The 23,472-nt window shown below is 59.0% G+C and overlaps 1 protein-coding gene and 1 pseudogene across 4 annotated transcripts in view; both read right to left on the bottom strand.

Moving 5' to 3' along the window:
• Positions 1-715: 715 nt before the first annotated feature.
• Positions 716-1,664, bottom strand: LOC133103300 (uncharacterized; annotated as a pseudogene).
• Positions 716-23,472, bottom strand: part of ELN (elastin) — a 32,618-nt gene continuing 9,861 nt past the window's right edge. For 2 of the 4 annotated variants that reach the window (XM_061208690.1, XM_061208689.1), the window contains 31 exons: positions 20,885-20,980; positions 20,595-20,639; positions 20,447-20,509; positions 19,724-19,771; positions 18,658-18,729; positions 18,349-18,378; positions 17,779-17,850; positions 17,076-17,117; positions 16,605-16,664; positions 15,963-16,019; positions 14,425-14,520; positions 14,286-14,339; positions 13,476-13,718; positions 12,209-12,262; positions 11,514-11,624; positions 11,239-11,292; positions 10,757-10,837; positions 9,848-9,904; positions 8,813-8,872; positions 8,670-8,729; positions 8,013-8,117; positions 7,293-7,331; positions 5,817-5,888; positions 5,672-5,731; positions 5,277-5,372; positions 4,706-4,744; positions 4,440-4,493; positions 4,015-4,059; positions 3,600-3,629; positions 2,901-2,951; positions 716-1,741 (listed from right to left, as the gene is read on the bottom strand). In XM_061208690.1, coding sequence (XP_061064673.1) covers positions 1,698-1,741; positions 2,901-2,951; positions 3,600-3,629; positions 4,015-4,059; positions 4,440-4,493; positions 4,706-4,744; positions 5,277-5,372; positions 5,672-5,731; positions 5,817-5,888; positions 7,293-7,331; positions 8,013-8,117; positions 8,670-8,729; positions 8,813-8,872; positions 9,848-9,904; positions 10,757-10,837; positions 11,239-11,292; positions 11,514-11,624; positions 12,209-12,262; positions 13,476-13,718; positions 14,286-14,339; positions 14,425-14,520; positions 15,963-16,019; positions 16,605-16,664; positions 17,076-17,117; positions 17,779-17,850; positions 18,349-18,378; positions 18,658-18,729; positions 19,724-19,771; positions 20,447-20,509; positions 20,595-20,639; positions 20,885-20,980 — 2,090 coding nt within the window. In that variant the 3' untranslated portion in view covers positions 716-1,697. The remainder of the gene's footprint in view (positions 1,742-2,900; positions 2,952-3,599; positions 3,630-4,014; positions 4,060-4,439; positions 4,494-4,705; positions 4,745-5,276; positions 5,373-5,671; positions 5,732-5,816; positions 5,889-7,292; positions 7,332-8,012; positions 8,118-8,669; positions 8,730-8,812; positions 8,873-9,847; positions 9,905-10,756; positions 10,838-11,238; positions 11,293-11,513; positions 11,625-12,208; positions 12,263-13,475; positions 13,719-14,285; positions 14,340-14,424; positions 14,521-15,962; positions 16,020-16,604; positions 16,665-17,075; positions 17,118-17,778; positions 17,851-18,348; positions 18,379-18,657; positions 18,730-19,723; positions 19,772-20,446; positions 20,510-20,594; positions 20,640-20,884; positions 20,981-23,472) is intronic. The other 2 variants (XM_061208692.1, XM_061208691.1) reach the window with 2 other exon arrangements.

The following is a 23,472-nucleotide window of genomic DNA, read 5'->3' on the forward strand; positions in this document are numbered from 1 at the left end:
TCCCCTGCATTGGCAGGCAGATTCTCAACCACTGCGCCACCAGGGAAGCCCCGGGCCATTTCTTTTCTCTCTGCAAGGCTGTTCACCAAGGCCAAGGGTTTGGTCTGGACAGAAGGGTCATTTTTGTTTCCTCCATCTGTACTCTCAGCATCTAGAGGCCAAGGATTTGGACCTAAGGGGTGAGGGCTGGGGAAGGAGTGTCTGGGTGGGTGAACCCACATCCTCAGAGGAATGAGACCCACTGTGGGTGGGCATGTGTAGGGCTGGCTGCTCTGCTTCCCCTACAAAGGGATTATCATTATTAAAGGACACGCTGAACTAGGAGACGGATCAATTCACCAGAAGCCAATGGCAGGTGATTGGCAGCCCCCTAAATACATTTTGAACAGGTTCCCCAAGGCCGAACCCTGTTCCCTACCCGGACCAGGAGCTGAAGGCAGATGAGGGATTACGAAGGAGGCCAAGACGTAGTTTCCTTTAAAAGGTTTTCATTTATTAGTCCTTTCTGAAGCAGTTAATTCTCTTTTCTTATTTAAAAAAAAAAAATGTGTGTCTCACTCAGAGTTATACCAAAGTGATTAAAATGAATCTTCTACTGGGGATGTAGCTCCCAAGATCAGGGGAAAAAAAAAAAAAAAAAAAAGTTTTTTTTCCCCATAAACCACAAAAATAAAACCAAAGGAGAACATCAACAATCAAAAATAATCCCCAAATATCCAGGACAAAAAATAAAATATTTATTGATCTATCACAGCGAGACACAAAGAGATGGGCGGGGCAGGGGGGGAAATGCTCTGAAGTACAGTGGCTCCAGGGGGGGGACCGGGGATACAGTACTGCGTGGGGGGAGACCCAGTTTTGGGGGGAGATTCCTGCTGCCCCAGTCGGCACAGCCCCTCACAACCTGGGCTCAGGTCCCCTACGTAGGGGTGTGTGTGGTGGGGCAGAGGCAGGGCACAGGCTGCCATGACAGGTTAATCGAGTTGATGGTAGGGGCGCCCAGCCAGCTAGCGGTGCCGGGCAGCCAAATGGGGGCCAGGACAGATGGACGGATGGGCAGATGGGCGGATGAATTCCACAAGAGCAAGAGGGCTATTCCCAATGGGGGGAATCTTCCGAACTGAAGGTGCCCCAGACATGGGGAATAGCGACTGGTAGGGGAGAGTGGGCCAAGGGGGCCAAGAGATCGTGTGACCGAATCCAGCTTGAGGGTTTCGATGCTTGGGTACCAACTGGACCGCAGCCAGAGGTGGGTCCTGGTGGGCAGGGGGAGGTGAGACTGCCCAGGAAATGTCTGCACCATCTTCAGAGGAGCCCCAAGGAAGGGGTTCCCTAAGGGGCTGCCCTTCCCTCCTCCCTCCCCGCAGGAAGAATGAGAGCACCAGTACGTAGCACCAAGTTCCCTTGGAGATGGAGTGTGTGGAGGGGGAGCTCCTGGGTGGGAAGGGGGTGGGGGCAGGGGCCAAGCCCACCCACCTCTTGCCTCTGAAGCAGGGGGCTTCCAGGGGCCCACTTGGCCACCACTCTCTTGTTTCCTTGCCCTGTGGATTTCCAAGGCCACCCTGCCTGCCCTGTTCCCTCCTGGGGTGGGAACTTAGGAGGGGGCATGGGATGGGGGGGGTCACAAAGGGTTTACATTCTCCACCAAGCAGTAGCACCAACGTTGATGAGGTCGTGAGTCAGGGGTCCTGGGAAGCTCACTTTCTCTTCCGGCCACAGGCTTTCCCCAGGCAGGCCCCAGCTGGGTGCGGGGAGGCACATGCAAGGGTCAGTCTTGGTTGCTTCTCAAGCCCTTGCCCACTCCCCCCAACTCCAAGCTGTTCTTAGCACCCACATCATCACAGCGGGGAACAGAGGCTCCAAGAAGCCATGGGAAGCCTGGACACGACCCCAGGCCACTCTCTGAACTCTTCCGCTGTACAAACTCCCACTGGGCAGGTGGGTGGTAGCAGGACTCCTGCCCTCTCGTGCGGAGGGTCTGATTGGTTAACCTTATTTCAAATCATCAAGGCATCGAAGTCTGGTAGTAGGGCCTGGGGTAGCGCCTACCCTTGGGGGAGCTAGATGTGGCTCATTACTGCCACCTGGTGGCAGCGAGCACCATCTTTCTCTCTCTCTGTGAAGCTCATCCAGGGTGTTTGTTGGGAAAGAAAGCCAACAAAAAGAAAGCTTGTGTAACAGGGCCACAGGCACCAGCTGGTGCCTGACTGAGAGCTGGGCGTCCTGGACGAGGTCAGGCTGCTCTTGCCTCTGCCTCTCCCTGCCCTGGCCTGGGCTGTCTCATCTGCTCAATGGGAAGCAGGTGGCGGGGGGAAGGGGATCCGCAGCCTGAGCTGGGCACAGGGGCGGAGCTGGGGCTTCTCTGGGTCTCTTTTGGGCATCGTTGGGAGATGCCTGGGGGGGTGGTGATCAGACCCCCCCACACACACTGCCAGAGGCACATCTGCATCTTGGAGCAAGGGTGTGGCTCTGGGCCGCCTCTGCCCACCCTGCCGGGTCCACCCCTCCGATCCCCTGACTCCAGGGCTCCCTTTGTTGTCGCCTCCATTCTCTCTCTCCTTCTCTGCCCCTCCCAGCCCCTCCCTCTTCATCATCCCTTCTCTTTCTCTCGGCTCCTCCCTGCAGGGGCGGGTGTGGGTACCAGGGAGGGAGGGGCTGCCAGGCCTGGCCTGGATGAGCCTGGAGGGTCCTGGGCCCACTCTCAGCTCTGCGTGTCTATGTCGCAGGTAGAAGAACGGGTGGGTAAGGTGTCCAGCTCTGCCCCAGCCTCCCCACTCCCTGCCAGGCCTCGTCTGACGTGCTGCCCTCTCTCCCAGGCTGACGGGTCCCATCACTCCGCCTCTGCCCGACACCCACCCTCCCACCCCATGCCCACTTCCAGGGGGTGAGTCTCTACTCACCTTGGTATCCCAGGGCTCCCAGAGCCCCTCCGTAGAGCTTGGGAGGTTTGCCTGTGGAGGGAAGGCCGGGATTGGGGAGGAGTCCAGGCCTTCCCGCCTCTCCCAGACACCCCGCCCCCCCCACCCCTCCACACGCCTCCATCTTGTAGCAGCGGGTTCCAAAGGCCTCTCTGACCCCGGCCCTACCCTCCTGTCCAACCTCGCTCCTTGCAGATGGCCTGCTGCCTGTGGAGGACTGAGCAGCTCGGCGGCGCCTTCTCCCACCACAGTCAGACCCTGGCCACGTTTCCCAGGGGCAGCCTTACCCACCACTGACAGGCTCCAGGCTCAGCCTCCCTTACCACCTGCTTGAACAGGCCTTGTTCTTCCCCTACAGTTTCTTTCCTTTTCTATGGGACCTTGTCAACCTCTCTGGTTAGACCCTAAGACCCGGGCTGACCCAGGTCCCTGCCTCACTCCTGGTGCCCAGTCGAGTGCCCGGCTGGGAGCCCCAGGAATCGGGGTCCCCATATCCTCACATCCCAGGGCTGACTTTAGCTTGTGTGATTCCCCGTGGGGCTCCCTCGGGTCCCCACGCCAGAGGGCCAGCCCAGGGCCGTGGCTGCACTAGCTGCTCCCTCAGCAGGATCGACCCCCGCCCTGCGAAGGAGCTCAGGGCCCTGCTTGAACTGGGGCCCCTTGTTCTTATGATAGACTCACCACCAACTCCCAGGCCCCCGGCTCCGACACCTACAAGGCAAGGAGAGGGGTCGTGAGTGTGCCCACCTCTGGGGTGCCCGCCAAGCCCTCCCGGGCAGCCTGGGCCTCGTCTGAGAGGGGCCAAGTTCTGGGCTTGGGTGTTGGAAGCCCTTGGCTTTGCCTCTATCAGTGACTGTGTGACCTTGAGCATGTCCCTGGCACTCTCTGAACCTCAGTTTGCCTCATATGAACGTGGTGTGTTGGAAAAGCTGATGCTCCCTGGCCTGGCACGGGAGGGAGAGGAGACGGGGAAACCCAACTCTGTGCCATCTGAGGGCGTGGGGTACCCTTCGGGTCCTGGCTCAGCCCTTCTGAGCAGGAGATGAACCAGGGAAGGAGGAAGGATGGGGCCCAGGGCGGGGGAGCCTGGTCATACCTGGGAAAATAGGAGACAGTCCGAAGCCAGGCCTTGCTGCGACACCTGCAGGAGGGGTTTGGGGTTGGTGGGGGGCAGGGCCCACCCCAGCCTTGCCACCTATTGCCTCTCCGACTAGGACCACCTCCTCCCACTGCCCCCTCCCCACTGCCAAAGCAGCTTTCTTAACAAAGCTGGTCCCCTCCTGGCATCCTGGGATGCGGCTCCATAGCCTCAGCTCGTTGGCCTGGTGTCTGAGGCACATGTGTCCACCTGACCCTGAGGCCTGCCCCTCTGCCCAGGATGCCTCCTTTCCTGGACTGTCCCCTCCACCCTCTCTCTGTGTCCCTGTGCCAGATGCAGCTTCAGAGTCCCAGCTGCTAGGCAGCCAGGCCTCCTCCAGGGCCGGGCCGAGCTGAGGATTTCACAGCAGAGGTGGTCCCTACCTCCAAGTGGGAATGGCCTGGCGGCGCCTAGGAAACCTCCAAGGCCAGCGGCACCTGAGAAGAGGGCAGATGGGGGTCAGGACGAGCCACAGTTTACGGGACCCTGAGCATCCCCTCTGGGGTCTGGGGTCAGGGATCTCCCAGATGTGCCTTCAGGGGTATTGTGAGCAGGACTGAGGCCTGCGCCGGGGCGGGGACAGGGCAGTGGGAGTGGGGCATAAGCAGCCTGCAGGCCTGGGCAGAGGGAGGCATCGGGAGCAACTCACCATATTTGGCTGCTTTAGCGGCTGCAGCTGGGGACACACCTGGGGAGATGGGGAGCATGAGGGCTCAGGAATATCTCCTCCCTCCCCAAGTCATGTCCCCCTCCTGACCTGCTCACCGATCTGCCATCTGCCTACTGACTCATCCTTCCACCATCCCTCCACCCCGCCTTCATCCGTCCATCTTTCCAGAAGTCTTTATTAAGCTCCTACTGTGTGGCCAGCCTTGTGGAGTACACGGGGTAAGAGACTTCAGGCCAGGTCAGGTAGGGAGACACAATGATGACCCAAGAGAGAGAGAAATGTTAACATAAGGTCCACCATGATGGCAGAGACTTTGGGAAAGTAATTTCCCTCCAAGCTTTGCTTTTCTTCTCTGGAAAATGGGCATAACCATCTCTATCCTAATGAACTCCCACTTGAGGTGGTTGGGTGAATTGAAAGAGAGGGAGAGGACTGGGACACCCAGCTGCAAGGGGCAGCCCTCGCTAAGCCTGCTCAGGCCCCTCCAAATGCTGCAGGAGCCCAGAGAAGGGGGTGGTCATGCACTCACTGATTCCAGAGTACCCCTTACCTCCAAGGCCCACAGCCCCTGGGACAACTCCAAGCCCTCCAACTCCCAGTCCTCCAACTCCGAGCCCACCGACTCCGAGCCCGGGTGCCCCCAGCCCTGAGGAGAGAGCTGTGCATTAATCCCCGCACGTGAGAGCAGCTGGTCTGTCCGCGGTGGGGTGCGGGAGGAGGTGGGGGGTGGGGAGATCATCCCAGGACCCAGGTGGAGCCTGAGCCCCCAGGGCCTTGGAGGGCTAGTGGGGCCAGGAGGTGGGCTGGGCCCCTGGGAGACGATGCCCCTGAGGGCCTCAGGAACAGGTCAGGGAATGTGTGCTCCTTGGTGCGTGGTCAGAACCCCTCCCCTCCTGTCAAACCCTAGAAGCCTGGCGGAAGCCCCCGCCTCAAGCCTGTGCTCACCAAATTGGGCGGCTTTGGCAGCAGCTTTGGCGGCAGCAGCCACAGCATCAGGTACGGCTCCTGGGGACACAGAGGGGGCTCAGGGAGGGACTCTCCATGGGTCAGTCTCCCTCAATGCCCAGCCTGTTCTGGGGTTTCAACTCACCTACCACACCACCTGGGACACCGACTCCGCCAAGACCTCCAACGTCTCCAAGGGCCCCAGGCACTCCTGCTCCTGTGGAGAGAGGACAAAAAGTCAATCCTCCCCTTTCTGAAGGACGGGGTCTCCCAGCCCCAGGGCTACTAGGCAAGTAGACAGGTGGCTGAGGCCATGTGACCTAGTGGAAGGAGCATTGGACAGAAGTCCATAACCAGACACCCGGGTCTGAGGTCCAGCTCTGCCCTGACCCATCGGGCAAGGGCACACCCCCTTGAGCCTCAGCCTGCCCGTCTCCTCTCCTTCCTCCCGGGCTGGTGCTGGGACCTGCAGGTGGTCACAGTGGTGGCTGTGGCCACAGGCTGCCAAGGGTGGAGGACTAGTCTCAGGTCCTGACAGCCCTGGGTTTGAATCTGGTTTCTCCACTCATCATAGCTGTCACCTCTCTGAGCCGCAGAGTTGCATCTCTATAAAGGAGATGATGATCCTTACGCCTGCTCACCTATAGGTGTTTGAAGAGTGAAAGGACCTCTGAGTGTGAACCACTGTCCAGTACAGAGCTGCCAGGAGTGGCAGCAGCTGGAGTTACAGCTAGCGCTTTAGGGGGACACTCATGGTCCGTGTGTCACACTTATCAGACTGCTCCGGGCAGCAGGAAAGGTAGGTACTATTAGCCCCATTTCGCAGATGAGAAAATTGAGGCACAGCAGTGGTTAAGCAATGTGTTCAAGGTTTCATGGGCAGGAAATGACTTCGGAGCCAGAGCCCTTAACTGCTCTGTTTCCCTGGCAATGGCTGCCGAACTCAGGCCAGCAGAGCCGCCAGCGAGGAACAGGAGAGGGGCCTGTGGGTCATCAGGCCCGCCGTGGGCGGGGGCTGAGGAAGCTGGGATTTTCCGAGGTGGAAACTGGCCCCACGTGGACCGGCCAGGCCTGGTTGGCAGTTCCCTGGCGGAGGCCCCAGCCCAGATCCCAGGAGGCCGGGAATGCAGGGGGACATAGACAGTGTGGATCTGGCCAGGCGGGGCTGCCCGAGTGCCAAGTGTGGGGGGAGGGCAGGTCTGCCACGTCCTCGTGGCTCGTGGCGGGTGCAGTCATGCTGACAGGGAGGCAGGGGCCCAGATGAGGAGTCCTGGCTTTGCTGGGAGAGCAGCCCTGGCCCCTCCCTGGCCTTGGGCCCCATGAAACTGTCAGGGTCTGAGGTGTCTTAGGGACCATGGTCCTCACCAAAGTGAAACTGCCCCCATGGGGGCTGGAAATGTGAAGAGCGGTTTTGGTTGTCCTGGGGCTGGAGGCACTCTAGGCATTTAGTGGGCAGGAGCCAGCGTCTGCTGAACCATCATTAATGCTTCCTAGAAACTGCCTTTTTCCATCCTGACCATCCCAGCCCTGCGCTGTAGGCTCCAGGCACTGGGCCCTGGCCCAGGGGGAGGGGAGCTGGGTGACCAGGTGCTCTCAGGGATGGTGTGTGGGGTGCACTCACCATACTTGGCCGCTTTAGCTGCAGCCAGGGCTCCAGGTACTGGGGAAAAGGGCAAAAGGAAGAGTGGGGTGGTCAGCAGCTGAGCTCTGTGCCTGGGGATTCTGCTTCCTCCAGGGAGCCCTCCTTGACTTCCTCAGCCTTCTTTGCTTCTCTCAAAGCCCTGAAGCTGTGGCTCTGCAGCCAGGAGCTCACCCAGCCAAGTACAGAGCTTCAGTGTCTAACTGTGCCTCTACCAGTCTGGTCTGGGGGTGCTTGAGGGCTGAACTGTGCCTCCTCCTTCCATCTGTCCCCTCCCGTCTCCTCTAGGCCCAGCGTGGTCTGCCTGAGGCTGGACATAGAGCAGGCTCAGTAACTAGTAGATGAAGAGCTAGAGTTCCTAGTGGCCCCCTTGCCACAGCGCATCGCTGAAGGGGCGCCAGGCTAGCCCACCCACACCACTGACCCCAGGGACCTCCAGCCTCCTTCCTTGGGTGGTGGGCTTCTTCTCAGTTTGGAGCCCTGGCACCCTTCCACTGAGGAGACAGAAACTCTGAAATCCGGCAGAAGAGGACCCTTCGCCTGGCCTGCCCACATCTGTTACCCCAGTTGTCTCTAACTGCTCAGGAGAACCTAATGGGGAATTTATTGCACACCTCTGAGTGGAGGGGACGTGCTGGGAGGAGAGGTCTCCCTCCTCTGAGGTCAGGGGTGTTTCTGTTCAGCCCCTAGAAGGCCCCTCACCTGCACCTGCCCCAAATCCAGGAACACCAACACCAACTCCAAGTCCAGGAACTCCAACACCAGCTCCAAATCCGGGAACGCCGGCAGGAAGCCCAGCGGCAGCCCCTGGGGGAGATGGGGAGTGGGGTGGTGGCAGCAGGCAGGGAACAGGCCTTTTTTGGGGTGTACAGCTCAGGGAGCTGAGTCAGGCCCCAAGGGAAGGGGTCCAGACCCCCTTAATCTGCCCTCTACGCTGCCACCAGAATGGTCTTCCTAAAACTCTCATTGACCACCAAGTCCAGCCCTTCCCCAGGCTGGCATTCAGGGACACACACTCTGGACACCACTGCCCTTTTCAGCCTAACCTCCTGTTCCTCCCTTTTGGATGAATTCATGTGATTCTCCTAACAAGCCTCTGTGACAGATGCCATCGGTACCCACACGAGAGGACAGGAAACTCAGAGGTCACTCAGCTAGTGTGTGGCTCAGGACTCGGACCCAGGTCTCCCTCAGGCCAAATCTGCACTTCCAATCCCTCTGTCTGCCGCCTTGTGGGCCTCATGAGGCTGCAGGGCGGGCCTGAGATATGGCATGTCCTGGGGTCCAGTTTAGGCTTGGGTCACGCTGGGCCAGGCCTGGGCTTGTGGGGTGAGGAGAGAAGGCAGGCAGGGCACTCACGGAACTGGGCTTTGGCGGCCGCCTTAGCAGCGGATTTGGCTGCAGCTGGGGCCCCTATTCCTGGGAGGAGAGAGAGGGGGTTCAAGGATGGCGCCCATGGAGCATTCAGAGGCCCCTCAGGCCCACTTGCTCGCACTGCTTACCTATGACACCACCGGGGCCAATGCCAACACCGGGACCCAGACCGACACCGGGGCCTAACCCTGCAAGACAGAGAAGAGCTCATCCTTAACCAAGTCCTGATCAAGGAGGGCAGAAGCTAATGGAAAGAGCAGCGGGCTGGAGGTCAGGAGCCCTGGGTCCTTAGCCGGGCACAGACTTGCTGTGTGACCTTGGACAAGTTACTTTCCCTTGATGGGCCTCAGCTTCTTCATCCCTAATATGAGGTCTGGGCAGGATCAGGAGTTCTTAAACTTTGGAGTTACAAGGGCCCCTTTGAGACTCCTGAGGGTGATGGAGGCAGACTTATGTAGTAAAGGGAGCTCTGCAAGACAGGCAGGACTGGCTTCCAAGCTCAGCTCGGCCACCATTTAGCTGTGTGACTATGGGCAAGTCTCTTAGGCTCTTGGAGCCTCAGTTTCCACATCTGTGAAATGGGCATAAGAGTACCAATTTCATAAGGCTGGTGTAATGATTACCTCAGCAAATGATAGTTTCACAAAAAAGAGTTGTTTGTCATATGTGAGTTTGGGGGTCAGCAGACCTGAAGTTAAGATTTCTCTGGCTCTAAAGTGAGCTGTTTCGCTATGCCATATTCAGGAAGGTATGGGAACCTGGGGCTGCCAGGGTGGCCCTCAGATGAAGCAGGACATGGAGAACCTTGTCAGGGAGCAAGAACATGGCTGTGCTTTGGGGTAGGTGGGAGCCCAGAGGAGCCCAGCATTTGTTCCAGAAGCAGGGCAAGGACCCAGCTGGACTGGGAGGCAGCAGTGGCTTTGGGAAGGGTAGGGGGTGTGTTCTGGAGGGCTCTCCAGCACCTGTTCTCACTTTGCCTTCCTAATCAGAAACTTCATCCACACCCCTCAAAGTGGTCAGATGGGCCAAAAGCTGTGAGGAAGGCCCACGCCCAGAACATGAGAGCCTAAGGAGGGGGGTCTGCCAGACCCCAAAGCAGGGACACAAGAGAGCAGTGCTCTAGGCTGAGGGTCGAAGACAGGACTGGCAGGGGGCTCACTTACCAAACTGGGCTGCTTTGGCGGCTGCTTTGGCGGCTGCAGCTGCCTGGATCCCTGCCCCTGGAGATGTGAAGAGTGTGGAGTGGTCCTCAGCACCCCTTCCCCCTCTTACCCACCCTCCACAGTGGAAAGGCTTCTCAGAGACCACCTCTAGGGAACTGTCCCCTCACCCAGGAAACCCAGCGTGAGGCAGGCCCGCTCTCAGATGGCCCACCAGCCGCCCTGGGCACGTCCCTTCCCTGAGAAGCAGCTCTGAGACTGTGGCCTTCCAGCTCTGCCCATGGTGGAGGGCAGCCCAAAGCTGTCTCTCCTAAACCTCAGTCTAAAAGATTTCTGGAGCTTTCTGCTGAAGGTGATGTTAGTTTTTAAAAATCCTAATCACGTCTGTATCCAAAACTATTAGAGGAAGCGCCACATTTCTTGGGGGGAAACTCAAAAGGGGAATTTCCTCCCAGAAAGAAGAAGAAATGCAGAAGAGAAATCTTCTGGTGGGAAAAAAACAACCAAGGAAGGCTGTAAATTAATCTCATTGTAATTCTTAATCTCCTCCCCTTGGAGAAAGAGTGCCAGGAAAACAAAGGCTGACACAGGCCCTCCCACCTGATCAGAAACCAGAAAGGCCCCGTGAGGGGTGAATGAGGCTCCCCAACCCTGGTAGAGCAGAGTTCCACTGCCTATTGGGCTGACATCCTGAGCGTCCCCGGGGTAGGTAGGGGACTTGCCAGGTTCACTCAGCAATCTGGAATCCCATGGGGGCTCTTCCCTCCAAACTAAGGGAAATTGCTTTGTCTCTACCCTTGTCTCTGGGCTCAGTCTTGTCATCTGTAAAATGGTACACTTGACATAGGCCACCTCCAGGGCCCCTTCCATGAGATAAGCCAAACCCATGTCTGGGTTGGGGACACAGCTCACCTGGTACCCCTACAGCGCCTGGCACACCTGGTATTTCTCCTCCGGCACCTGGCACCAGCCCTCCCAGGGCTCCTGCAGCACCTGGAGGGGTGAAGAGCATCCAGCTCTGCCCTTGAAGTGCCCCCTTCTTGGGGGAGCAGAGGGTGGAGGTAGGCGTTGCATAATGGCATAATGGTTGTGTATGGACGGGCACCTTTAACTCGCTGGTCTGGGGGTGATAAGCCAGGCACCAATGATCCTAATGGTGCGCAATTGAAAAGCGCAGAAAACTTCACTGTGGCTTTGGAAGATGGGTCCAGGGGCTTCCGACCTTGACCCAGGCCATTTCAGCCCTGGAGGCCCTAGTGTGAGGTTGCTCTGCCCTCGTGTTGGAGAATTGCTCTGAGCTTTGAGCCTGGGCCCTGCAGGAGAGCAGGGCTGCAGTGGGGAGGAGGGGAGGGCATGGCCCTGGGCGTGAGGACAGGCAGGGCTGGGGCACTTACCGATCTTGGCTGCCTTGGCGGCGGCTGCCTGGGCGGCGGCTGCCTGGGCTGCAGCTATGAGGAACCGAGAAAGAAAGAGACTCAGAAACCTTGCTGGATCTCAGCCAGGCTGTGCTGACAGAGCTCCTGCCCCAAAGGCACTGGAGACCCTCCCTGCGCTCTCCCCCAACTCCTCCCTGAGCTCAGCGAAGCCCAGTCTACCCTCCCCCACCCCCACCCCCATCCGCCAAGCCCCCACCCCTTCCCTGTTTCCCCCGCATGGAACTAAGGCTCACGGGAAAGGCCAACTCCAGGAACACCTCCGACTCCGACACCGTAGCCAGGAAAGCCCCCAGCACCAACGCCGAAAGTGGGAATACCTCCAACTCCCACTCCACCTCTGGCCCCTGCAGAGAGAAGAGAACCAAGTGGAAAACGATCTCAATGAGAGAGGCTGGGAAGGGCTCTGGGGGACGCTGGACTGGAGAAGAGGATGCGAGCTTCCCCTAAGTCTGGTCCATGAAGGACAGGAAACCATGGGACACCTGGGCCCCCCACCAACTTCCTCTCTACTGACACCCCCCAGTGTGTCTCCAGCCCCTCTCTTCTCTGAGCGCTTGGGGAAGAGCCTCTTTGTTGAAGATGGAAAGACTGTGCACAGGTCCCCTATCCCCAGCCAGTCTTGGGCTCCTCTGAGAGGGTCCTGGCCAGAGCAGGGAGGGTCAGGGACACTGTCTCCACTGGGAATGCCGTACTGGGACTCTCCTATCACCCAGTCCCTTGGCCTCATGGTGGGAGACAACTGGGGGAGACATAGTCCTGGGGCCCAACAGGGCCAAGTCCCAGCTCTGCCAGTGACTTGCTGTGTGACCCTGGGCAAGTCACTCCCCTTCTCTGGGCTGTACAACGGGGACTAGAAGATGACGGTCCTTTAGTTCTGGCAAGTAAAGGTCAGAATAGGGTGGGGCGGAGCTATCAGCACAGGACTCACCGAATTTGGCTGCTTTGGCTGCTGCTTTAGCAGCTGCAGCTGGTGACACAGCCCCTGTAGGGACCAAGGGAAACACAAATGCTCAGGAGAGAATGGAGCAGAGATGCGCTATATATATCCCTCTGTCCACCCATCTGTCTTTCAGTCCATCTTCTTTCTATCTGTTGAGCCAACACAGAGTTGTCCATCCATTTACCCACACATATATCTCCATCAGCCCATCTGTCCATCTGTCTATCCAGCCACCCGTTCATCCATCTGCTGACCTTCCCGTATGGCTGTCCATTTGTCTATCTTTGGACCTCAATCTACCCACTCAACCACTTATCTCTCTGTCCACCCACACACGCATTTATCCATCCATCTGTCTGTCTATCCATTCATCTAAATATCTAACCAACCAACCATTTTGATTTTCTTTTTCTCATGGCGCCCCGAGGCACGTGGGATCTTTGTTCCCCGACCAGGGATCAAACCCTCACCCCCTGCATTGGGAGCGCAGAGTCTTAACCACTGGACTGCCAGGGAAGTCCCCCATCCATTTTGTATTTGCCTTCTACCCACCCATTCATCTGCTCATCTACCCACGTGCTTATCCATCCATCCATCCATCCATCCATCCATCCATCCATCCATCCATCCATCCTTCTAACCACTTATCTTGTCCCCCACCTGCCTATTCATCTCTCTTTTCATTTACCCATTTATCTCTCCATCCACCATTTTACCTATATCTATCTATCCATCCATGTAACCACCCATCCTTGTATCTGTCCCTTCATCCACCCACCACCCACTCTCTCATCCATCAATTTGCCTACTCATCCACATGGCCATTCACCTACCTCCCTAGCTGTCCCTCTGCCCATCCACCCCCCCATCCATCTATCCACCCATCTACCTACCCACCCATCTATCCACCATTTACTGAGCACATATTCAGCTAAGGGCTGGGGACACAGAGATGAAAAAGACATGGTTCCTGCCCCCAGGAGCACACTGACAGCCAAAAGGTGAATTCAAGATGATGCTGGCCGTAGTTAATTAGGAGGTGGTTATATCCCAAGGGAGAGAAGATGACCAAGGGTGTGGAGAGAAGAGGATAGAGTGGGGAGGTGTCGGGGAGAATACAAAAGTCTTGGCAATAATTTCAACATCTCTCTCTTACACACACACATACATACACACACACACACACACACACACACACACACTCACACAGAGCCAAGCTCACCTGGTCCACCCATGATGCCCGGGCCCCCAATACCTGGGATTCCAACACCTGGGACTCCAACACCTGGGACTCCAACACCAGGGACTCCAACACCTGGGACTCCAACTCCTGGGACCCCAACACCTGGGACTCCAACTCCTGGGACCCCAACACCTGGGACTCCAACACCTGGGACTCCAACACCTGGGACTCCAACTCCTGGGACTCCAACTCCTGGGATGCCGACTACTCCTGGGCCAAAGCCTGGCACACCAGGCACTAAGCCTCCAGCAGCTCCTGTGGAAGGAAAAGATTGTTCCCCTGGCCTGGACCCTGTGGGAACCTCAGAGGGCCTCCAGGGGCATGACTCTGGGGAGCTACAGGAGTGGCAGGTCCTGAGTGCAGGATCCCAGGTGAGCGGGCATCGCATCTGCATGGATCCAGGTCATCCGAGAGAAGGGGAGGGAAATGAGGGAACCCCGACAGAGCTCTAAGGGTTTGCATCTATGGTTGGGAAGAGCACAATCTAGCTCTAAAGCAGAGTCAGAACGCTCCTCTGGGCACCCAGGCAGTTGGTGCAGCAGCTCTGGGTGGCCCTGGGGGAAAGTGGGAGGAGACAGATGCTCCACAGGGTCCCTGCCCTCTGCTGAGTCAGTCAGTGGAGAGCACTGGAGAGAGTCTCCCAGGCAGAGTGGCCAGAATGGGCAGAAGCAAGGAGGCATGACAATGACGCTTGGCGAGGGACGGTGCCCCGGATGGACAAAGGCAAAGTCCATCCAGCCTTATAGGACTAGGGTCTCCAAGGCCCATGCAGAGGCCAGGGCTGGCCGGAGCCCTGGTCCTGCCCCCTGTGGGGACACTCACCATATTTGGCTGCCTTAGCGGCAGCAGCAGCAGCTGCGTCTGGTGCCCCGACCCCTGGAGAGAGAGCCACAGAGGGTGAGGCCCTTCCCCTACAGCGCTCTCAAGGAGACCCTCCACCCCCTGCTGGAGCGGACACGACCTGCGATGCCTCCGATGCCAGGAATCACGCCGGCCCCGCCAGGAATGCCAGCACCTCCAACACCAATGCCAGGGAGAACGCCGGCTCCTCCAGCACCTGTTAGGAGGGGGATAGTGCAAATGTGGCTCCCAGGGGCCCCTCCTGAAGCCAGGCAGGAGGCTACTTGGATGCTGGTGTTTTCACAGTGCAATCTCCTCTGGGAATGAGGCCCAGGCATCTCCAGCTGGGCCTGCTTGGGAAGGCCCCCACCCCACTGTTCCTTGACTCACCCCCAAAGTGTCCATTTCAACACCCTCATTAAGGGACTTGTATGTTTTCAGACAAATCCCATTCTAATCACTGCCACATACTGAGAAACCACAAGCGGCCGCTCCCCGGGCCAGAGGGGCCCCTGCAAGAATGTTCAAGACTTCCTCTCCCTGTGTTCCGAAGACGCGGCCAAGTTTGCAATCCAAGCGCCTGGCTGCCTGGCTCTGGCAGCCCCTTGCCGTCCCACTCTCCTGCTCCCACATTCCAGCCATCCCCTCCAGCCTTGGGGGCTTGGAGGGAGGGCTTGTGGGGCCTCCGTGGGGCAGGCCTCCAGCTCAGTGCTACAGGCTACAGGAAGGGCTCCCCTGGGACTGGGGTAGAGGTGAAGACTTCACCCCCCATGATCTGACTCTGAACTGGGGAGTCACCCGGGACAGGGGGACAGATGCCCACTTTGCTCCCCACGTGGGCATAGAGAAGGCCATGCCACATCTACTAGCCAAGGGATCATGGGCTTGAGGAGCTAGTTAAAAGTTTTATAGTACATATTAAATTGATACTAAACTATTAAATTGTTTAAATGCTCATATAGGTACCACCTAAAATTATCATTCTAACCACGCTTTTACCCATTCCCTCTGCCTGCTCCCTCCTATTTTAACCACATGGCAAACTCCACCTATATTTTAAGGCCTGGATCAAATATTTTCTCTGAGAACGCTTCCTGATTATCCCCAGGTAGAAACAACGTCTCCCTCTTGACTCCCACAGCAGTGCCAACATTCTCCAGCAGAGCTCTTATCTTTCCCTGGTCTCTGAAATGGATGGGTGGAGGGAGGGAGGGACAGAAGGAGGGAGGGATGGATGAATGGATGGATGGGTAGATGGATGGATGGATGGAGAGATAAGTGGGGGATAGATGGATGGAAGGATGGATGGATGGAGGGAGGGATGGATTCATGGATGGATGGATGGAGGGAGGGACAGAAGGAGGGAAGGATGGATGAATGGATGGATGGAGGGATGGGTGGATGGATGGAGAGATGGATGGAGGGATGGAGGAATGGAGGATTGGAGGGTGGAGTGAATGGACGGATGGAAAAAAGAATGAATGAATGGATGGATGGAAGGAGAGAGGAACGGGTGGTGTTGCAAAAGTTGGATAAATGGGGGTGGAGTGGGGAGGGGCCACCTTAGTTAGTTATCTGTGAGGAAGGCTCTCAGTGGTAATAGGGATGGAGAGGTTGGGGGGCTGGCAGCTAGCAGGCAGGGACTCCAGGCGTACTCACCAAGCTTTGCTGCTGCTTTAGCTGCTGCTGCTGCTGCTGCAGCCTGTGTGCCAACCCCTGGGAGAGAGGAAGGAGAGAGACTCTGGAAAGTGTGCCCCTGCATCTCCAGAGCCCACCTATTCCAGTCCCAAGAAAACCAACTGGTTCGGGGCTTCCCTGGTGGCGCAGTGGTTAAGAATCCGCCTGCCAATGCAGGAGACACGGGTTCAAGCCCTGGTCCGGGAGGATCCCACATACCGCAGAGCAGCTAAGCCCGTGCACCACAACTGCTGAGCCTACGTGCCACAACTACTGAAGCCCGCACACCTAGAGCCTGTGCTCCACAACAAGAGAAGCCACCGCAATGAGAAGCCCTTGCACCGCAATGAAGAGTAGCCCCCGCTCGCCGCAATTAGAGAAAGCCGCGCACAGCAACAGAGACCCAATGCAACAAAAATAAATAAATAAATAGATTTATGGAAAAAAAAAGAAAACCAACTGGTTCACATCTGGGTGTGGATGTGGGGTTTCATAGCATGCAGAGGTTGAGGATCCTTCTCCAGGCTCAGACCGGGGTCTGGATGTAGGGTGGGCTGGCCTGCTTTATGGAGCCTCGGTGATTAGTGCCCCCTTTGGCTGGCAGTGGGGTGAGGCTCTCCTTACCTGTCCCCGTTGGGTACCCGGCCTTGCCCGCGGCACCAGCTACTGCTCCAGGCCCATAGCCTGCAAAACGAGAGCCTCTGGGCATCCACGTGGACCTCACCGTGGCTGCCCCCTACCCTGCCCTTCAAGGGCCAGGCCACCCAGAGTCTCCACCTGCCCCCCCCACAGCCAGAGTTAAATACAAATGTGTATGGGATGGTTATTCCCATTTTACAGACAAAGACACTGAGGCTCAGAGAAGAAACTGGTTCTCCCAAGACCTGGTGATAAGTGCGAGGGCCAGGACTGAGAATGAGGCTGTCTGAGTCCAAGTTCCATGTCCCCTCCTTCGGGGACTCCCATTCCGAGACTCCACACCACCCCCCTCCCTCCAGCTGGTGCTCTCTTAGCCCTGAGCTGGGGCCACAGCTCCCTTGCCAGAACCCTGCAGCTGGAGAGAGCCAGAAGCCCGCCAGTCTAAGAGGGCCTTACCAAAAGGCAGTTTCCCAGTGCTGTAGGGCAGTCCGTAGCCACCTGAGGAGACGGAGTGTGGGATCAGGGGCTGCCCCATGGCAGCCCCATACCTCACTGGGCCCCCACTACCTGGGTAGACAGACCTATTCCCATAGGTACTGAAGCCCGAGACCGCGCCGCCCCCACCAGGGCTGTGAGCTCCTTTCAGAGGCTCTCGGGAGAGCAGAGGCCTTGGTGGAGGAGGGAGAGGACACCCCTGCCCCAGGGCATGATGGGACACCCGTTCTTCTACCAACCCAGGCCCTGCCATGGCCCTAGAGTCTGAGTATCTTCCTTACTCTCCTCCCCATCAGGAAACAGCTCATGATGTGAGCTGATTGCTGGGGTGGAGGTGGGTCGACATCAGAGGGGTCTTTCCAGTGAATGGTGTTTCTTACCATCAACGCAAGTGGTTTCCCATCAGGGCTACAGGTCTCTGTGCATGTGTGTGCATGTGTGTGCACACTTGTGCATGTGTGTGCATGGGAGTGAGACCAACACCTGCAGGATGGCTTCCCCCTGCTTTCCTTTGCTGGCGACCAGAAATGGGCTTTAATACCAGGTTTCCTGACTACCCCCATCCACCCCAAGACACAGGTGGCCAAACAAGTCCCCTCTCAAGCTGGCTTCCCAGTAGGGAGGCCCAGCGAGTGGTGTCTCTCGAATCCCCCTTCTGCCTTACTTGGCAGCTTGGGTGCCTTGATGGGGTACCCCAGAGGGACTCCAGGCTGCTGACCTCCAAAGGGTCCAACTCCTGTGGGAACAAGGAGAGCAAAATCAGGTCCCAGCCACTCGGGCCAGCAGCCCCTGCGAAGCCCCCAGCCTCACGCTCCACTTTCTGCTCAGACAGAATGAGCTCCCACGGCATCCGGAATCCGGAAACCATCCTAGTGCCTAGAGGGCCTTCCTGCCTCTTTCTCATCGGCCAGCAGAGCAACCCCCAGTGATGGGCCACTTCCTTCTGGAAGCTGCAGGACACTCTCCCTCCTGGGGCTTGGGCCACACTTAGGGCCTGTAGCCCTTGTGGCATTTGGCACAGACTGCTGGGTTTTCTGGGCTCATCTGGGCTCCCAGACAGAGGGTTGGGACGGGGGAAGCAGGCCTGTGATTGATGCCACCTTGTGCTGAAGCCAGTCTGAGGCCTGGAGCAGTAGGCACGCCCAGCCCCTCCCAGGGGAGGATCTCCTGCCCGGCTGGTCGACCCATTGGCCTGCCCACCCTCACTGGCGTGGGGGACCCAGCCTTGCCTTACCTGGGATTCCAGCAAAAGCTCCGCCTCCACCTGCAGTGACAAGGAGCCATCACTGCAGCCCTGCCACCACGGGCACAGGGCACCCACGCACCAATGGCAGCGCTGAGGGGCGGGCTGACCCGAGCCGTGGCCACTTCTGCCCAGACCTCCCAGCTCATGCTGCCTCGCACACTCTCGGGGATTTCTGACAGATGTGCCGCCCATCTCAGCCAGCTGAGCCCAGGGTCCCCGCCCCTCACCCCGGGACGGAGGGGACTGAGGGCGAACGGAGATTCCCACCACGGGTCACCAGCCCAGCTGGCAACATACCTGGGGCCTTGGCCTTGACTCCTGCTCCAGTGGGAACCCCAGGGAGCACCCCTACACCCGGGAACCGAGCTCCTGAAGGGGCAAAGAGGGGGCTCGCAGTGGGCATGGGAAGGCCGGCCTGGAACGTCCAGCCCGGCACCACACCCCCGTCAGTGACACAGCTGGCCTCCTTCTGCACTGACTGTCAGCTACTGGCATGGCTCACAGGGTCGGGGGAGGGCCTCTTTGGTGGTGACTTTTCTTCCCCATCTGACCCAAGGTCAGAAGTTTTAATCCTATTTCCTAGCCATGTGCTGCTGTGTTTCTGTTGGCCTGTCTCTAAACTGGAGTTAATTTCCCGCCGCCCTGCCCACCCTCATCAGAGAAGGCAGACAGCAGAAGCCTGCCAGAAATGGGAAGAGCCTGCAGGTTGGGGAGGCCTGTGACCTTGGGGGGCTCTCACTGGATGTGATTCACAAGCAAACACAAAGCAGTCATCTGCTCTGGCTGGGTGACACTCCATTTGCCAGTGTCCAGGGCTGCCACCTCTCCTGTCTCCCCTGGGGCTGGGCCACCGTGGCAGGGAGGGGCCGAGGGAGGGACACTCTGCCAGCAAATCCCGCAGAGCAGCCCGAGTCTGGGCTTTTGGGGGAATTCAAGAGGTCACACGTTGGGTGGGGTGGCCGGGCCCTGGTGGGGAAAGGAGGTTGAGAGGGCAGCTCTGAGGGTCTCCTGCAGGGCAGATGCACTGGGTGGGCCCCCTGGTGACTTATGGCTTTTGGGAAAGAGCTGGCCACACTGGGGACTTGGTCTGTCCTTGGGGGCCCACTGCAGGCTGCGATGATGTCTGGGTCTGGGCCTGGGCTCAGGGCTCTGGGGGGCCAGGGGAAGCTTGTTGATCTTCGTAGGGGAAAGACAACCAGAGATCTTATGTCTGTAGCCTGAGCTTTGATGCTTAGGGAGAAAATGCTGGTCAGGACCCAAGGTCTCTGGTGGCCTCGGCTTCGGGGGAGGTGGGGGGCCACTGGGGAGGCTGCCAGGGTCTGCTCTCCTTGCTATAGGGTCCCCTTTCCCTCCTTGCTCTCACCTGTGCCAGGGAGCACTCCGCCTGGGAATACACCTGGGAGCCCCACACCTGTGGCCAAAGAAGGAGCGTGAGCAACAGCCTGGCCTCCAGGGGCCCCTCCTGGCCCGTCCCGCCGTGGCAGCTCCGGGGCTCCCGAGCCAGCCACCTGGGTGCCCGGCGGGAACAGCGAGGGACACACATGCGCTGGCTGCAGCCCTCCTCCCGAAAGTTCCGGAAGTCATCTGCAAACCCTTCTGTGCGTGGATTTGTCCCATCTCCTGGAGCCTGTTTACATGGCCGGCCCAGCCCACCTCTAGGTTAACAGCTTCCAGATGTTCCCTCCCTGCTGTGTGGACTCAGGCAGCCTTTTGTTTAACCTGAAGTCACTTCCTCAAAGGCTTGGTGCAGACGAACAAGCACCGGATGGGGAGTTGGCGCACCTCGGGCTCACCCCAGCTCCGCAGTGGCGGGGCGGGCCCTTCTGCGCTGACTCCCCATCTGTCGCCTGAATGTGGGTGCCACAGAGTCTGTCTCTGAGGTCTGCTCCAAGGTCCTGGAAGAAGGGCCCGGAAGGTAGACCAGGGCCCCTCGCCCCTATCTGGGACACGGTACCGTGCTCTGGGCCTGGCTATGCCCCCTGCCCTGCTGCAGCCAGGCCCTGTCCTTCCTGCCCCGTGGGCCTTAGAAGCTCTCGCTCCTCCCTGACCTCTGCCCTCCACCCCCAGGGACTCCGTCCACACTGACCTGGCACCTTCCCGGGCTTCCCTCCAACTCCAACTCCTGCTCCGAGCTGAGGTACCACCGCACCTGGTAGGGAAGGGGCCACGTCAGAGTGGGCTCCACCCCCGACCCTGCGGCCTTCACCGGGGCCACCCAGGTCTCGCCTCCATACCTGCAGGCACTCCTAAGCCGCCGACCCCACCAAGCCCCGCAGCACCTACAGAGCCAGGAGTGGGAGAGGAGAGAGGTCACACCAGGAACAGTCAAAGGCAGGAGGGCCTGGGGCTGAGGTCTGGCCCTGCCACCACCTCTGAGACTCCGGCACAGCTGGTTGCCTCCCCACACCCCCAGGAGTTGGAGCTGAGGCTCCCGTCTGCCTGCCCCTCAGGAAAGGTTCTTTGCAAAGTGGAGAGCCTGCGGGGGCCAGAGGGCTTATGGCACGTCCCAAAGGGTAACACTCACCGGCCTTGGCAGCGGCTTTATAGGCTGCAGCAGCGCCAACGGGGCCACCGGGCACCAGAGCTCCTGGGTAGGCCCCTGCAGGAAAGGCCCCGAGCCCTGCGGAGAGGAGGACGGGGTGAGGTCCTGCCCGCAGCCCTTCCCCGGCCCGCCCTGCCCACGAGGTACATTTGAGGCTCTTCTGCTCAATGCAAAGCTGTGACGGCTGCTCCCAGGACTGTGTGCGGTGTCGGCGGGCAGTATGGACCAGGCTGCTCCGCTCGGCCTGACAAACTGCAGGGATCTTTCAGGGTCAAACCTCCACACCTCCCTCCTCCAAAAAGCCTTCCTGAAGCCCCGCCGAGGTGGGCGACTCCTTTGGGATCCTGGGGCTGCTTCCCTCCAGCTCTCGTGACTAGGTTATAACAGCACCCAGGACCTAGCTGTGATTCCCTTGTGCCCTGGACAGCTGCTCAGGGCAGGTGGTCTCAGCACCACCCCCTACACCAGTGCCCAGGACAGGCCCGGTCTGCATCCTTGTACCCCCAACTGCCCTCCATACCGGGCAGATGCCCTGGGCTTGGCTCTGGCCCCCAGAGGGGCATCTTGCCTGGGTGTCAACACTAACCTGCCCCAAGACCAGCGCCTACGAGCCCTCCAGCACCTTCAGGGAGAAGACGACAGAGCCAGGTGAGGGGCTGGTGTGGGGCATCGTTCCTGGGCCCAGGGTGGAAAGGGTCTCGTGGAGTAGGGGCAGGAACCTGGCGATGCTGTGGTCGGCGTGTGGCCGCTCAGGGCCCTAAGCTGGACTCAAACCTTTGGTACTCAAGGGACAATCTGATAAAATAGCAGCAGCTGGTTAGCAACCAACTGCTATGTGCCATGTGGACTGACTGTGTTGACTCCCTACAACACGCCCTGACCGGACCTCACTTCCCTTAGAAGGCCCGCCACCTAACGAGGGACCCAGAAGGGCTTTCTGTGAGGGCTGGAGCTGAGCAGGAGCTGCCAGCAAGGCCTCACCGAGGCCAGGCCCTGCTCTGGTCCCACGTTAGCCGCCCCACCCCAGGCTTCTCATTGGCTTCCTTGCAGGGGTCCCCTGCCTCAGGCCACGCCCTCTCCCCTGTATCTGGAGCCCCTTTTGTCCATCCGTCTAGCCTGCCCTGCAGTCCGGGAGCCTCCCTGCCTGCAGACAGATGCTAAAATGTTTATGAAAAGCCAAATGTGTCCCTCTGGCTCTCTCTTTCCCACATCTGGGCTCAATCTCTCCTTTTCCCCCTCCAGGAGACATTCCATGGCTTTGGCCAGGACGGATGGGCAATCAGGTTGGAGTTCACAACCGTGCCGGGTTTGTTTCCAATTATGTGAGAATCTCTCCCACAAGCACCGGTCCTGGCCACCAGGGTTCCAAGCTCAGGGGCGGCCTCTCTGGGGACCGACCTCAAACACGCAGGACTGCTGAGCCCTGGAGAGTCCACCTGGCTTTCACTGGGTGTGGTCCCCCGACCCCATTTCCTACTTTTGTGAGCTGGCCCGTCTGAAACCCCGCCAGCCCCTCTGTAAGATGGGCCTCTGACTCTGGCCAGTCTCCCTTCCGGGCAGGTGTGGTGTGGTCTAGCTGGGCATGGGGCGTGCCTGGGTCCACTTCCCAGGACTGCAGGCCCTGCCCCTCCCCAGCTCTGGCAGGGGTTTCTCTCAAGCCAGGCCTGTATCCTGAGCTCCAACAGGGCAGCGGACACGCTCAGGCCTTTCCTGACCACAGAGGGGCTGGGAGGAGAGGATGGGGACCGAACAGGAAGTGAGAAGAGGCTGGGTGCGTGGGGTGGGGCACGCAGCCCCTGTGCAGCCATCTACTCTCGTCCCGTGCTCCCCCAGAGTTGTCTGGTCCCAGGGGCACCCCGTAGCATGACCAGCTACATGCCCTCCTTCCTGTGGACTCTCCTGGCCCAAATGCCCCAAGGAGTCCAGCCCCTAGAAAGGAGGAGAGAGGGGTGAGGAGGAGAGAGGGGCGAGGACTTGACCACGGTTGGTTGCCCAGGGGCCTGGCTTACCCAACCGTCTCTCTCCCCTGGAGTCAGAGAGCCCTGGATTCAAATCCTGCTGTCCCAAGCTACTCCTTGCATGAAAGAGCAAGTCACTTCACCTCTCTGAGACTCAGTTTCCCCACTTACAAAAGGGCCAGTGTGTTCCTGACCTTCCTGGGACCAGAGGGCTTGTGGGCAGAGGGCACAGAGTGTCTGCAGCCTGCCAGGGTGACCGGTGGGTGGCCCCCCTGCTCCTTCCCGTCCTCTCGCGTGGGTGACTGGCCTCCAGCCGGTGCTGGGGGTGTCGGTGGGGCTGGCTCCCAGCTGCCTGGTCCCCCACTGAGAGCCCAGGCAGGGCCACCCGCCGAGGCCCACGCGGAGCAGCTGCCAGGCCACCCACCCTCTACTCGCCAACGGATTAGTTGTTCCCAAGCATGACATGCATTGTCTGTGCCCAGTTCCATCCCATCTGGGCAGGCCCAGACGTCCCTGCTGCCCGGATGTGGGGAGCTGCCCTTTGTGGGGGGGGCCACTGTGGCCCTGTCCAGGCCTTTGTAGTCCAGAGTCCTAAGGCTGAAAGATGACCTC

Source organism: Eubalaena glacialis, chromosome 13 (genome assembly GCF_028564815.1).
Source record: "Eubalaena glacialis isolate mEubGla1 chromosome 13, mEubGla1.1.hap2.+ XY, whole genome shotgun sequence".
Taxonomy (NCBI): Eukaryota; Metazoa; Chordata; class Mammalia; order Artiodactyla; family Balaenidae; genus Eubalaena; species Eubalaena glacialis.